The sequence below is a fragment of the Anolis carolinensis genome, chromosome 5 (assembly GCF_035594765.1).
Source record: "Anolis carolinensis isolate JA03-04 chromosome 5, rAnoCar3.1.pri, whole genome shotgun sequence".
In the NCBI taxonomy this organism is placed as follows: domain Eukaryota; kingdom Metazoa; phylum Chordata; class Lepidosauria; order Squamata; family Dactyloidae; genus Anolis; species Anolis carolinensis.
The window spans coordinates 174,564,319-174,579,882 of record NC_085845.1 but is presented as its reverse complement, the minus strand read 5'-3'; the positions used below and the strand labels follow the sequence as shown (position 1 = coordinate 174,579,882).

Below are 15,564 nucleotides of genomic sequence, written 5' to 3'. Positions count from 1 at the left end.
CAGTCTGTGGTCTTCCAGATGTGCAGCTATACTGTAGAAACAATGCTGTTTGATGCTACTTTAACTGACTGGGGAATCCTGGGGGTTGTATTTTGGTGAGCCACCAGTAACTATCAGGTAGAGAAATCTAAAGACCTTATAAACTACAACTCCCTTAAACCCATAGCATTGAGCCATGGCAGTTAAAGGAGTGTCAGAATTAACTCTACAGTGTACTCTCAGCCAGCAAAGCCATTTGTAAGGAATTCTGGATAATGAACTCCAAAGCAGTTTTAGGACCAAAAGCTGGGAAATACTGCAGTATGTGATTTGCCCCCATTCAGTATGGGATGCTTTTGATATCTTTCAGACTAATAACAGTATCTTGAAACTAAAGCTAAATAAAGATGCTTTTTTCTGATGCGAATCTTATTTATTTTCTTTTAAAAATCAGCTAATTGGAACAAGACCTTTGTTGAAAAAAATATGATCATTATCTAAATGCTTGGTATCAAGATTTTAGACCTTATTTCACTTTATTCCAAATTCACCATGAAATTAACCACATGCCATGGTGAACTTGAGTATAAAATGTTATATACCTTCAATCCTGGAAACAAGGTTTTTGCTTTCCTATCTCATTCTAAAGTGCTTTCAAAATCAGAGCATGGAGTGTTAGGTTTAAAAATTAATTTGTTAACATTGGGAGTCAGAAGGGAAAGCTTTCATTTGTTGTTTTTAACATCCCAAAGACCAAAATTTAGCTCGTTGCATTAATCATAACTAGATAAATGAATTAAAGGAGTAGTTCTTCGAGATTTTTTTTTGGGTCCTGGACTCCTTTGAGAATCTGATGGAAACTGTGAAGACCCTCCTTATAACAATGCTCTGATAAAAAAATTCAAAGTCACGTGAAGAAAATAGATAGAAAATTGTGCTTAAATTATGGACCCCTTGAAATCCATCCACAGAGCCCCTATATGTCGCTGCCTTGCAGCATTTTAATTTTTGTATACTTTTTATCATGTTTTAATTGTTTTGTTTTATAGTATACTTGTTGCTGGCCCTCGTGGCAGAATGTAAGCCGCTCTGAGACCCCTCGGGGAGAAGGGCGGGGTATAAATGCATGTAATAAATAAATAAATAAATGTCTATAGTTTAGTTATAGATTTAGAACCCCCTGAATTAAAGTAGAAGACTTAAATCCTATTGTTCTTCCCAAGAGAAGTACGTCCATTGAATCAATGATAACTTGGCGGAACAATTCCTTTGCAAGTTGCATTGATTTAATGAGCCTATGTTAATTGGCCCTAACTGTAGAATACTGGCCTTAGGTTTTGAACAAAGACACAATTCAGCTCTGAACACCCCCCCCCCCCCCCCGCAACCATTCCTTTCTTGCAATGAATAATGAGGCAAAACATTTTATCTATTGCACCACATGAGTGATATGTGCTGTTATTCAAGCCTCACAGAAGGAAGGGGAGATGAATTAGCACATAACTGGTTTAATATGACAAGCTGTTTCCCAACTGTGATAGTGAGTAGTACTGAAATCTTATTAAACCTGATTGGGAGAAGGGGTAACTCATTAGAATATAACCTGTTAAATCTAATTAATTATTTTAATTTTTAGTTCTAATTATTAACCTTTAAACTATGGCAAACATTATTTAATGATCAAATCCATCTTGGGTGGGATGAGTTATTTCTCCAATTAAATTTTGTGTGGATTTCATTCTTCCAAGGATTATGGGTTCTTTTCCTTCTGGGACTGAATATTTTGTGCTTATTTTTCAAAAGGTGAGCATCTTATGACTATTCCTCCAACCTCAAATCTACATCATCCTGCACGCATTGATCAAGCATATATTACTGTGTTTTTGGATGTATGGATTTGCTCATCTTGTTGTTGTTTTGTTGCATGATGTTAAATAATTTCTGATTACTGGCAACCCCAAGCTAAAGCAAATATATTACATGGTTTTCTTGGAAAGATTTGTTGAGAAGGGGGTTGACCTTGCCTTCCTCTGAGGGTTTTCTACATAAGAGGTTTCTATGGCTAAATGAGAATTCGAATCCTGGTCTTCCAGATCCTAGTCCAGGACTCAAACCATGTGGCTGTCTTTTCCCATATACATTGTTCAAATATGAACATGTTTTTTTTAAAACTTTTTGTTTTGGAAATGGAACTGACAATTCATACATTTATAGATTTCCAGTCACTAATTGCATCTGTGTATGTGGTGAATTGTGGGAACTGTGAATTACTCAACCTCATGCCAGAATGGAAATCTAGTGAATTTTTAAACTATCCCCATTATTCCTTATCTAACATGTTGATATATGTGCATATTTTGATTCTTTTTGTTCTAGGAGGCAGAGTGAAGACCTGGAAACGCCGTTGGTTTATTCTCACAGATAACTGCCTCTACTACTTCGAATATACCACGGTAAGAGCCGCTTTCCACTGAAACAAACTCAATCTCAAAGGTGTATTTTAACAGAATGAATGACATCCTCTGCTTCACAGCTAGCACTAAAAACCAGACAGATCAGAGGAGCTGCCCCAGACTCCCAAATGAAATTTTGAGTAGCATGCTGAGCTGAGCCTGCTTTAGCCAGTAGGGAGCATGGCTGAGTTATTGCTAGGCTCCAAAATCCCACGGAGGAATCTGGCAGATTGGAAATGAGGATGCTGGAGAAATCTGACAAGCATTTGACTCAAATATGTTCATACAAGACTGGGTGCAAGACATTCAGGGAATCTGCAGCTGGGATCAAACATGTAGAGGAAGATTATAGATGAAACAATTGCTAATTCTTATATCACTTTTGGAGTTTGAATATTTTGGATATATATCTTGGTGTAATGGGGAAGTCGTTGCTTGCAGTCATGGTTGTAAATCCTACTGTTTTAGCAATCTGGATCATAATCCAATTCCTTAAATGCATTGATGGAATCATAATATTCAAGATGTGGGACAAATGTACTGTTGCATAGATGTGGGGTTTTGAGAAAAGTGTGTAATGGGAGGCGGCAGAGGGGGAGAGATCCAAAGGGCGCGGCATCCAGCTCAGATCAGGAAAACTGACAGATGTGGAGTAGCTCTCTACCCTCTCCATTGTGCCATCTAGGGATGGAAAGAATATTTTAATTATTCATTCCCATGGCAAAAAACAGGTTTCCCAAAAGTCAGGAAATTTTGCCAGGAAAAATAAGAGACCAACAAGAATTTTGTACACTCCTCTTCCACTACAGTAGAGTCTCGCTTATCCAACATAAATGGGCCAGCAGAACATTGGATCAGCGAAAATGTTGGATAGTAAGGAGGGATTAAAGAAAAGCCTATTGAATGTCAAATTATGTTATGATTTTACAAATTAAGCACCAAAACAGAAAAAGCAGTTCAATACATGGTAATGTCATGTAGTAATTACTGTATTTATGAATGTAGCACCAAATATTGCAATGTATTTAAAACATTGACTACAAAAACATTGACTACTAAAAATTGCATAAAATGAACTTACAGTAACAACATTGTCAGAAGTTAAATGCATAAAAAGTTCAGTACTGTGAAGATTTTTAAAAATCTGTGATCCTTGCCTGCTGAGAGAAACAGCTGTGGATCAGGGCAGGAGGCAGACTACATTGGATAATACAGAATGTTGGATGAGTGAAGGTTGGATAAACGAGACTACTGTATTTGAACATCCTGAAATGTTGTGGAGGAATTATTCCACAGATAAAAATGCATCAAATGTTTATCACAAAATATTATTTTCTTTGCAGAAAGTGGACTACTTGCATGGAAAAACTTTCCTTTCCACACACAAACACAGAAATCATGTATTTTTTCTTCATAGAATACTCCACAACACTTTGAATTTGGAGTGAATACTGTAGAGGAATGTTTGTTTTCTCCCATAGTGAGGAGAAAATTACTGTAATTATTCATCTTCATATAGGAAAAAGAAATAGCTGAAGTTTTACCATCTTAGTGCCATCTGCTGCTCATGGGCAGAACCAACGGCTCTGTGTCAAAATATTCTTGTTCTCAGTGAGGAACAGTGTCTTGACACATGAAGAAACCAACTACCACAATAGTTTTACCTTGTCTTATATGAGAATGTAAATATGGGAGCTTTTTAAAATCAACAGCAACAATAACAAAAAAGGGATTTTGTAAACAAAACCCCACTATTTGTATTTTTTTTTAAAAAAACCTGTTACAAAATATTTACCAAAAACTCCTAAATTGTGAAAATAAAATCACAAGTGTAAAAAATGTCAATTGTCCCTTTAGAGAATAAACTATGCAAATGGGTTGCTGTGAGTTTGAGGACCTAACAACCTCTGAGGATGCCTTCCATAGATGTGGGTGAAACATCAGGAGAGAATGCTTCTGGAACATGGCCATACTGCCTGGAAAATTCACAACAACCCAGTGATTCCGGCCATAAAAGCCTTTGACAACACAACTATGGAAATGTTTTATTTTTATATCCAAGAGTTAAATGTGAAGATTTACATCCTTGGTAGGGTTATACTGGATGGGTAATGTCCCTTATAAAGCTGGAGCTTCTCCTGACTTGCCATATTTCATCATTCACCTGTTTTTGCTGCCATTTCAGATGCAGAAGAAACCAATTGATGATTTCTTGTGCTTGTCCATCTAGCCTAGAGATATATTTTTGTGGCTTGTTCAAAATTGTACTTTTCTATTGCTAAATTGATATGTGTGCAGCAACTGGGAATGGTCTCTGCCTCTGGTTGGAGGAGAGTAATTGAAGATGTTTCTCGCCTAAACTCTTTAGGGATTGGATATGAATCAGAGAGTAACTGCTGTTTACCATTTTCTAGGACAAAGAGCCTCTGGGGATTATTCCGCTGGAAAATTTATCTATTCGGAAAGTAGATGACCCAAAGAAACCAGTAAGTTTGTGCCAGTGTCTGCAATATATGGATTTGGGGAAACATTTTGAAGGCAAACTTCTGTCACATGGCTATTCCTTCTCTCTTTCCTTCCCCATGTAGTCAGGAGGCAAGGGGAAGGGGCAGATTGCTTTTGCAGAAGTTTGAGCTATCTTTTGCAGAGTTGTATGAGGGCAATATGAAAGTAGCAATCTAATATCTGCATATAGCCCAAGGTGGAAATATGACAAACTGCATACTTCTGTTGCTGTTGTTGTTGTTGTTGTTGTTATTTATGACAACTAGGAATTCATTCACATGATGGAAAATCCCTTAAAGCCATATTGCTCTGCACCCAACACTCCTTCATCTTCACTCTCTTTGCTTTTGCTGCTTCCTTTAGATATTTGTAACAATTCTCCACAATGCACCAACAAGCAATGTGAGACTTTTCTCACACTTTACTCAAATACCTTAAAAGCCCATTCTGGAATCTCGCTGTTCATTGAAACAAGCACCTGGAAGAAGCTTGGGAAAAAAACCCAATTACTTCTGGATATAGGTATCTTTAGAGATGGATATCAGCTCAGGGAATAAACCTGTCTAAAAAGACATTTGAGCAGCAGTGCTTTGTTATTGGTGTCTAGTCTAATCAAGATCTTGAGTGCTCTTTAGCAATGTCAGTCAGCACAATCTCATCTGAAAGTTACAATGGAAGGGAAACTGAAGCCAGATCCAAACAAATGATTTCTCCCAATAGCACTCCTCTAAGAATGGAGCTCACCAATTCAGCAGACTCCTTGATAGCTTCACTAGCAATACCCTTGAGGAAAGAGGAATCGTTCCTCTATCAGGATTTCGCAAATGATACACAGTGCCACTTGCCACAGCTGAAACTGAACAAAGGAGCAGTGGTGGTAGAACCAATTAGTTTGCTCCAAGAGCTTGGCACTCAAAACTCAGTAATTAAATTGTTCCAAGCTTGTTTTGACTATGCCTCCCAGAATCCTTCAACCAGCATGTCAAGTGGGGTAAGGTGATGAAATGTAACACACACACACACATACACACAGAGGAGCTTTTTTGAAATCTTCAGTTATCATTCAGGTTGTGCCCTTTCTGAATTTTGTGATGTAGTTGTTGTCTGATGCTGACAGGAGAATTCTGAGAGTTGTGCTTAAAAAAAATCCTCCACTTTTCCTATAAGTGGACACCAAATCATTCAGTTTGTTGAAAATCATTTGGATCCGTTAAACTGGCAATTTTCCAGCAGGGTGTGTGATTCTTAAGAGCCAGCATGGTGTAATGATTTCAGACTTGTGCTATGACACTGCAGATAAAGGTTTGAATCCCCATTCAGTCTGGGAAACACATTGGGACAACCTTGAGCAAACCACACAATCTCAGCCTCAGAGGAAAGCAAACATCCCGCCCCCTCCCCGCAAACAGATTTGCAAAGACCACCTTGTGATACATTCATTTTAGGATCGCCATAAGTTGGTAATAACTTGAAGGCATACAACAACAACAACAACAACAACAACAACAACAACAACAACATGATTCTTGCCAAGGCTATAGAGATCAAAATGCCCTCCAGTAGGTCAGCTAGCTATGAGTGTAAAGGGATTGCTGATCAGAATGCTATCTTTTTTGGAAAATTTATTTATTTATTTCTCACATTTATATCCCGCCCTTCTCATCCGAAGGGACTCAGGGCAGCTTACAACAGTGGCAACAATTAGATGCCCATACAAACCAATATAAAACAGCACATAAAACAGTTAAAACTATTAAAATACATTATGAATTTAAACTTTACATTTCAAACATAAAATCGATGCTAAGGCTGGCAAATGTAATAATAATAATAATAATAATAATAATAATAATAATAATAATAATAATAAATACACTATTAATATTCTGCCCCTCTCCCCTAGGGAACTCAGAACGGATTACAGAATTTACATACATAGGCAAACAGTCAATGCCTTTACAATCAACTACACAAACACAAACAAAGGAAAATGCTTCTCCTTTCATTTCTGGCTTTTGGAGGCGGTGCTCATTTTTGGCTCTGGGAAGTGCTCTTTCTCCATTTTCAAGCTGAGGAGTTGCGATGTTACCTCCTGGTCATGTGGCTGGCAAGACTGTTTGGAGCATCTTTTTGCCTTTCCCCACAGAAGCAATACCCATTTATCTACTCACATTTGTATGTTTTCGAATTGCTAGGTTGGCAAGGAGCTAGGGCTGACAGACAGGAGCCCATCCTTGTCTTGAAGATTCAAAATGCCAACCTTCAGGTCAGCAGATTCAGCGGCACAAGGGTTTAACCCATTGCACCACCGCAGCCCCTATCCCTTATCCATGTAACCTAGGAGGAATCCTTGCTTTACTCAATGGAACTTTCTTCCAAGTAAGCATTCATAAGATTTGGCTGCACAGAACTATATCATTACATTTATTAATTTTTCAGTTTGAGCTTTCAAAACAGCAGTCCACAATTTTGAAGACCCCATTCAAACACCAAGCCTTATTCAGAGCAGTTTCCCTTTGACCCTGCACTATGGGTTTCACTTGTTAGTCAGCACTCTCAAATACCCTCAGCAAGAGTTGGAGGTGTCAGAGAGTAACACCCAGAATTATGTACAGAAGATGACTTCTTCATGGACCAAAATCCTATTGTCAGTGCCACCTAGAATCAACTGAATCTACCTACCTGTTGACTCACCATTCAGTGCTTGATTTAATGTGTGTAGTGTTGACTCAACAACAGGTTCCCAAATATTTTGTGGGAAACACTAATATTTTTTTCCAGTAGAAAAGAGTTAGTTCATTTACAAAAATATACCAAAATTACAATGTTTTTGTACAGAAACAAAGGATTCTCAATGAGGATGAGAAATTTTATAAGTATCCTATCTAAAGAAAAAGACAGGATATAAACTAACTACTAGCTAAACAAAGAAATAAAACAATAGAGACACAACTCACAAGATAAAAGGCCAGGATTTTTTGATTAGCAGGAACTCTCACCCCCTAATGCCATTCTGAGAAAGTCAACTAATAAACTGGATGTATGCTGTGACTTTTTGACGTAGCTATGCTTGTGTACATACACACAGAAATATCACCCACCTATACGTGGGAGCAGGGGTGGAAAGAGAGATGTAGGAATGACTCTTCCTTCTGCTTTTCTTCGGGTTTACATTGATCCAGAAGATATGTGCTAGGTCAGTTTAGATAAAATTCACAAAGAATAAATACCTCCAGTAAATAAAATAAGTCAATACTGTGGCATTCTCTTCTGCAAAAATAACACGCTGTTGACAAATTGGAAAGTAAATGCACCACTGAGGCATGAGATGTGTAGCAATTTCCTTGGGATCAAGCAGTCATTTCTTGTCAGAAAAGGAAATGCATTCCAAGAACTTCAATCTAATATTCTTGCTGCTGAATCATGTGGGATTTCATTATATGTATGTGTGAAGACACAAAAAAGGTTTTCTTGCTGCTTTTTTTTTTAACCTGAAGCACAACACACACATACACATGCCAGATCCCAGAATTTTTTGCTTTGCTGATCTTTGGACTTTGATTCCCTTCTATGTTCTCCCATCAGAATTGTTTTGAGCTCTTCAATGCAAACTGCAAAGGACAGAAGATCAAAGCCTGCAAGACTGATGGGGACGGGAAGGTAGTGCAAGGCAAGCACCAATCCTACAAGATTTCTGCTGCTTTGCCAGAGGAACGTGACCAATGGATTGAAGCAATACGGTGAGGGAAAAGGTTTTTGGGGGCAAATGGGAAATGAAGAGAGGGAAATGCCAAGAGATAAAGAATATAATTGTATTTCTCAGTTTAAAAAATCTGATGTTTTCTATTTATAGCCCAATTTCCTACCATCATGAATCCAAGGCAGTGTACCAATATTCACATTTGGGTTCAGGATTATAGTGAATCCTTTGAATCCATGATTTCTAGTGGCTATGGATGGTCATGCCCCATATTAGTAAATGCTGATGATGTGAATGTAGACACACTGATGCATGCATGTTTGCATCACCACCATTTAATAATATAAGATGTGAGTTTGTTGTGTGTTTGGCCATGACCATGTTCCATGTATGGCTGTGTTCCAGAAGTATTCTCTCCTGACGTTTCGCCTACATCTATGGCAGGCATCCTCAGAGGCTGTGAGGTATATACAGCCCCGAAAACACACCACAACCCTGAGATTCTGGCCACGAAATCCTTCAACAACACAATATAAGATGTGATTGCCCACATTTCTTTCATATCCATGGAGGGTCCCAGAACCAAACCTCCATGGATATGGCAAGCACTCTGTGTTTTCCAACAGTGAGATGACAGAGTAGTAGCCTTTGATGATACAAACTGGCAGGTATAGACAGATGCAGAAGACCAACAGCACATTTTGAAGTTACTAACTAAACATTTTCTCCTCAGTGATCAATGAGATTGAATGTGAGAAAAATATTATGAGTTCATGGGTTAAAACATGCAACTCTGTTCCAATATGAATGCCCAGAAATGGTTTAGCCTTCTGTTCTTTTTATTAGCCACACCACATTCCTACTATCCTAGTTCCTTCTCCCCCATAGATTTATGGTGATCACCAGGTGGTTCAAATGCTTTTCCACAGAGGAATCCAACTGGCCCAGCATCCTCCTTGCTACAGTACACAATCAGATACCTTTAGGCAGGACTGTCCCAAAACATGTTTTTGCTTGAAACAAAAGACAGGATGAAATCCCTTCCCCATTTGCCATACTAGCTTGACCACCAGTTGAATGTTGGACAATGAATAGGGGGCTCTGACTTACCTGAAGACATCAGAATAGCTTATCAGTAAACAAAACAAGCTGTCTGTTGTACAGAAAAAGGGAGGAAAGCTGGTCCATCCACTTGATTTACTACTGTGTCAAGTTCCATGTATCCTGCAAAAGAAAGTGATGTCAAAGTCTTCAATTCCTTCCATGTTTTTTCTTCTAGAACCAGCATCACTCAAGATCCTTTTTATGACCTGGTTGCTGCACGTAAGAAAAAGATTGCCAGCAAAAAGTGAGCTGTCCTTTTCATCACTGCAAGAACATGGATATAGTGGATGTCCACCATTAAAAAGAATTCAAAATCCAGACCTTCTTCCTGTCTGAGAAACGGGAAACAACAGCCACCTATTTTCTGTCTATTCAATGACTGACAGCATAATAAAATGCCTCTTCTTTCCTCTCTTAGAGCTGAAGAAACAGATAACATTGCAGGAGTTATGACTCAATTTCCCTTACCAGTAACAGGCAACATTTACCAGCTCTGGAGCAAGTTTGGGATATTTTTATATATCAATTAATGACCTGGGTTTAAAAAAAAAAACCTAGGAAGAAAGGCATCTTCCCTGGAAATGGCCAGAGCAGATGCCTAGTTTTGGGAATATTTGAAACAGGAAGACTTTCATAAATGAATTCCTGCCTGATATGTTGTCTTGGGATATCTGAAATAATTATGCAGCCTGAGTTATGTAGTATGCAATTAATTCATTCATTTGGAAGAACAGAATGAAGGACAAAGGCTACCAAATGAGTGGAAAGGAAACAATATAATGCACCAGAGCCTTGCCAATGCAAGTGTGTATATATAGTTGGCTTTCTGAGCTTGTCACATAGCTCCTTTGAGCCTCTGAACTTTTGCCAAGACTACCATAAGACAGGCTTCTCAGGACAGAACCCTTAAGCCACGATCTAGCTCTGGAAGAACCATCCAAGAAGTGATACATTCTTATATTTTTCAAGCTGACTGCCAGTAATCGAGAAGAATGAAGATATCCATAAGAAAAGGTTATTTATTTCATTCTTACCTAGAGTTGATGGTTCACCTGGTGAAGAGCCAGGTTTGGAATGATTGGTGCCTGGGTAATATTTTTGGGCTGTTGCAGTCCAGTCTGAGCTCCATAGAAAGACACAAATTCTAGACTTGTGCATAGATCCGTTTTAGCTGTTTTACTTCAGCCAAACCAGCTCCCTTGGCTCTACCAGGTGGCCATAATGGCAAGGGCCTAGCTGTCATGTTTTCCGGTCCATAACAGGGCTGTGTGGCAGCCAATCATGGCTCTTCCTCCCCTATTCAGCATCACAGTTGCATCCTGGTTTCTGTGTATTTTGTTACCTCTCCTCTAGAGTAGAAAGTAGAAACATCTTTAAGGAAGCATTAAACCCAAAGCAGAAAGACGTGGCGGAGGGGGGGGGGGGGAAGGCAGGCAGGGCATGCAATGCTGCCTTCTTAAAATGCCTTAATGGAAAGCTGAATGCAGGGAGAGCAGGGAGGGAGCGCGTGTGCTGCCGTCTGTCTCCTCTAGAGTAGAAAGTAGAAATAGCTTTAAGGAAGCATTTAACCCAGGTCTCCTCTACAGACCAAAGGGAATGGATCACAGAAAGATTGGTATATTAACTCTGATGCTTTTTTAATCCAGGTCTTAATAAAGGATATAAGGACAAACAATGCCATTGCCTAAAATGATGGGAAGGGGAGCCTGGGGAGCCGCCCTTGCATTGCCACCAATGGGCCAGGTCTAGCCATATTTATCAGCTAGATCATTGGTTCAAAAATTCCATCTGGCTGTGTGCCTATTTTCGGAATGTGTGAGAAAACAGATATGGGGGACTACCAGTATCTGGCCAACAGAAACGGATCAAGGTTTAGCCAAAATTTACAAGCCTAATGAATGTATGTTCTATTCAGTCAGAACTGTGTTGTCACGCACATTATTCCCTCTCCATCTCAAATTTCCTATATGGAAAAAAATGAATATAAGAATAATGGTGTGTTACTGTGAAAATGAACTGGATTATTGTGAGATGTATAACTTCTCCATAAATCAAGGCTTGCAGAATCTCATTTTTTCTTCATAGAATCAAGATACAGGTTATCTCTGAGCATGTGCTGATTTCAGAAATATGTGACTGATGCCATTCCCACATGCTCACTTACCTTTGCTTGCAGTATTCACTCCAGTATTATTTTTCAGTAATTTAATTTGGGTAAATAAATCTTGTTTTTCAATTGTTGTTATTTTCAGAAGTCCTTACAAATTTAAATAATAATTACCCAAAGAACTACCTGTAGATCCCAAACTATCTTCTGCCCCGCCTGGTGTCAAGCACTTTGTAAAACAAATAGGAGTTATTTTAAAAAATTAAATTTAAATTGAATGTGCCTATTTGAAGAGATAGAGAAAACAAATAAGGGTGTTTTTGTCAAACAATGGAATAATGCCAATTTTTCTTTGTAAATAAAATCAAAGAAGAAAATATCCTGCAGATTTTATACTTTCTGTATCTGTTTTGTTTCATTTCATCAACCCCAAATAGAGATGGTGGGACCGGCTGTATCTGTAGTCCTTTCTCTGCAGCAGAGGCTTTGCTCATTTAATCTCAGCTACATCAATTGACGAGGCACATGGTTTATTTGCCAGATGTCTCAAGTTCAGTTCTTGGCATCTCCAAACAAAGCTGGCACAGACCTTTGTCTGAAGCCCTGGGAATCTGTTGTCAGGCAAAGATAACACACTATTAGATAGACCAAGGAACTAATGATGTTTTACAGCATATTAACACAGATTTATTTATTCATTACTTTCATATTGCTTCTGTACCATTGGATAAAATAAAATATCCAAGCTGTTTATACTGTAATGGTTGGTACAGGAATAAAATCATTATGAAAAGTGATTTTAATATAATAAATGAATAATAAATTATTGAAATAATAAAAATAGCCATCATAACAGAGCAGGCATAGCTTGCCTAGATGTCTTGAAGTCCTACATCACAGGGCCTTAAGCCCTCTTTTGCAGTTTCAATACCAGGAAGAATCTCATGGTATGAGCATTGCCTTGAAAAATCTATGTGTGCTCCTCACTTGTTAGACTTGGCATTTCTATCAGAATGGCACATGCAGTGTAATGGCACATTGCTTACGATGTCATAATCAGGTAAAGCATTCTTGTAACACTCAACCTTAAAACACCTCTAGGGTGTGTTCCCCAGGGTGTCAAAATGATAGGTCACAGGGTCACTGAAAATCTTGTCCTGTCAAACTTATAGAAGGCATGTATGATCAAATATTATTTCAATAAATCTCTCAAACTACACTGGGAAGAGTGGTGCTGAGGGGTGAGCATTGTCACTGGGAAGATCTTCCTTCATGATGTGGCCCAGTAATGTAATGCTGGTTGCAGAACAACCAATAAGATCTGCATTGAGGGTGACAGGAAGTATAGGGGAAGTCTCCTAGACTAGACATAGTTTAAGGCAGTTTATTTATTTACGACATTTCTACCCTGACTTTTTCAACTTCGGAGGGGACTCAAGGCAGCTTTACACATAGGCAACTATTTGATGCCTTAAAAACAATGTACAATTCAAATGGACATTAAAAGAGAATTATAAAATACATTAAAACATTTAAAACAATACATTCACAATTAATCACATAATCCATAAGTGTAATCCAAATGCAATAGACATCATTCCATATATGTCTATTGCACCAATTCTCCAAAGGCTTTGTCACAAAGCCACATTTTCAGTCTCTTATGGAAGATCACAAGGGAGGAGGCTGAGCTAATATCTCTGGGGAGGGAATTCCACAGCCAAAGGGCCACCACTGAGAAGGCCCTGTCTCTCATCCCGTCCAATCTTGGCTGTGAGAGCAGGGCCTCCCCAGACGATCTCAAACTCCAAGATGGTTCATAAAGGGAGATATGTTTGGACAGGTAAGCTAAGTTTCCCATGTTACCACCTGTTTATAAATTAACTTGACTTTACACCAAGATGCAGAAGATGTACTCTATAGCATAAAAATATTACATTTAGATCTCCATTGCAAACGTCACCTCAGCCACTGGATGAACTAAATCAAGTCCCTTATTTCTTCCCTGAAGATAGTAGCCCTGTGCAGCACTGATTCAGATTGGAACAAGAATACTGTAGGAGTGAAAGGTTAACTGCTCCACAATGACATGGTGGCAATCCATCTTGGGAGTTCTCCATGGCTGTTTTAAAAACCAGCCAAGCAAAAGCTGAAGATATAAATTTCGTGCTGCTTAATTTGTTCCTTGGATTTAGTTCCCCATCATTTGCAAAATTGGAATTTTATCAACTGATCTTTCAGGATAATTATCAAAGCATGCAATAGAAGGATAATGAAACTAACAAAAATTCTCTAGAAATTATAACTAATATTGATTATAATCAAGGCTGTACGTGTGTTCAATACCATATCAATAAAGTTAAAAATCATGCTACTAAGTACAACGTGAAGTGCATTCAGGTTTGATGATACAAAATCTCTATTTCTGTTTCTATTAGAAGCAGGTTTGTAGGCCTCCTGCTTATAAAGACTGTCTTGAAAACATGAAAATACCACCCAAGAAGGGTTAGTATAGGTTTAGGTTGCAGGGCTGCATTTTCTCCTTGGAGTATAGACCTAGAAATTTGTCATTGTCAGGAGGCTGAGTTTCCTACTCTCCACTGGCATTCTTGTTTCATTCTGTTTCTATATTAGCTTGTGAGACTCCTCTCACTGCCAAGAAATTTATTTATATTTTGTGCATGTAATTTTGTTCTTTGTGAAAATTCCAGCAATTTTCCTACACATTTTATGGTAAAATGTGTATTTTTGGGCAGACTTAAAAGGATTTCACTAAATTTCTTAAATGTATGCATGGGCTTGCACACCTTCCTTTAAACCCCAAATGCATTACAAGTAGAACAAACGTTCAGCTTTTCTGAGATAAGCTCTTATCCATTCCATAGGGAGTCTCAGGACCTGCTAAACAGGTCTTTCCACATTGAAATGTGCATCCCACACATTTCTCCAAATACCTTGTGTGGATTAACATAATCCTGATCACAATATTCATTATGCAGCGGTGACCTGAAAAGCAGAGAGAATGTAAGTACAGGAAGCAAAGACGATCATGGCAATGCACCTCCCTTTTCTTGGCTATTCTTGATTTGCCAAATAGGTTTCCATATCTTAGGGTCTCAAGGCAATGGGGAGAAAATTCAGGGCAAGAGCACTGTCTTTAAAAATGTCTATCTGTATTTGCTTCATTTGTTAGACTGTGATTTTCTTATTTGAATGGTATACTCTGTTTAATTGTAATTGTTTAATTGTAAAAGCATCATTAAAGCACCAGGACGTGTCCTCCACAACATCATAAGAGATTGCCTCTAATTGTTAGGTTTGGTTCATGAAATTTCACACCCTGAGATGATCCTGACCTGGTAGTTCAATCGACAACCCCTTCAGAGTTGCTCTTATTTTTCCATTTTTCAGCTTGCCTTAATCTTGCATTTTCCTCTCTGCAATCCAATTTCTCATCTCTCCTCCTGAAGGGGGCTCTGTCCACAAGGAAATCCATCCAGCAAGTGCTTCTGAAGCAGCCAGTTCATCTGCCTCCCTCCCCCCTTCTTTCTTTTCTTTTTTGGCCAATGCAACAGGGCAGCTGAATTAATTTCAACAGGCAGAGTGAACAGATCTTAGAGTCAAGGCACGTGCAGACCTGGGAGAAGGAGCATCAAGGTTTTTCTTGAGTGACGGCACTGTGCTGCCTTTCTTTCCTCTAATGATGACAATGCATT

The 15,564-nt window shown here is 38.6% G+C and overlaps 1 protein-coding gene across 1 annotated transcript in view; it reads left to right on the top strand.

Moving 5' to 3' along the window:
* The window catches only part of cyth4 (cytohesin 4), a 44,323-nt gene extending 29,180 nt beyond the window's left edge, over positions 1 to 15,143 (top strand). The window contains exons 10-13 of the mRNA XM_008110669.3: positions 2,356 to 2,432; positions 4,847 to 4,918; positions 8,523 to 8,677; positions 9,917 to 15,143. Coding sequence (XP_008108876.2) covers positions 2,356 to 2,432; positions 4,847 to 4,918; positions 8,523 to 8,677; positions 9,917 to 9,989 — 377 coding nt within the window. The 3' untranslated portion in view covers positions 9,990 to 15,143. The remainder of the gene's footprint in view (positions 1 to 2,355; positions 2,433 to 4,846; positions 4,919 to 8,522; positions 8,678 to 9,916) is intronic.
* The last annotated feature ends 421 nt before the right edge of the window (positions 15,144 to 15,564 follow it).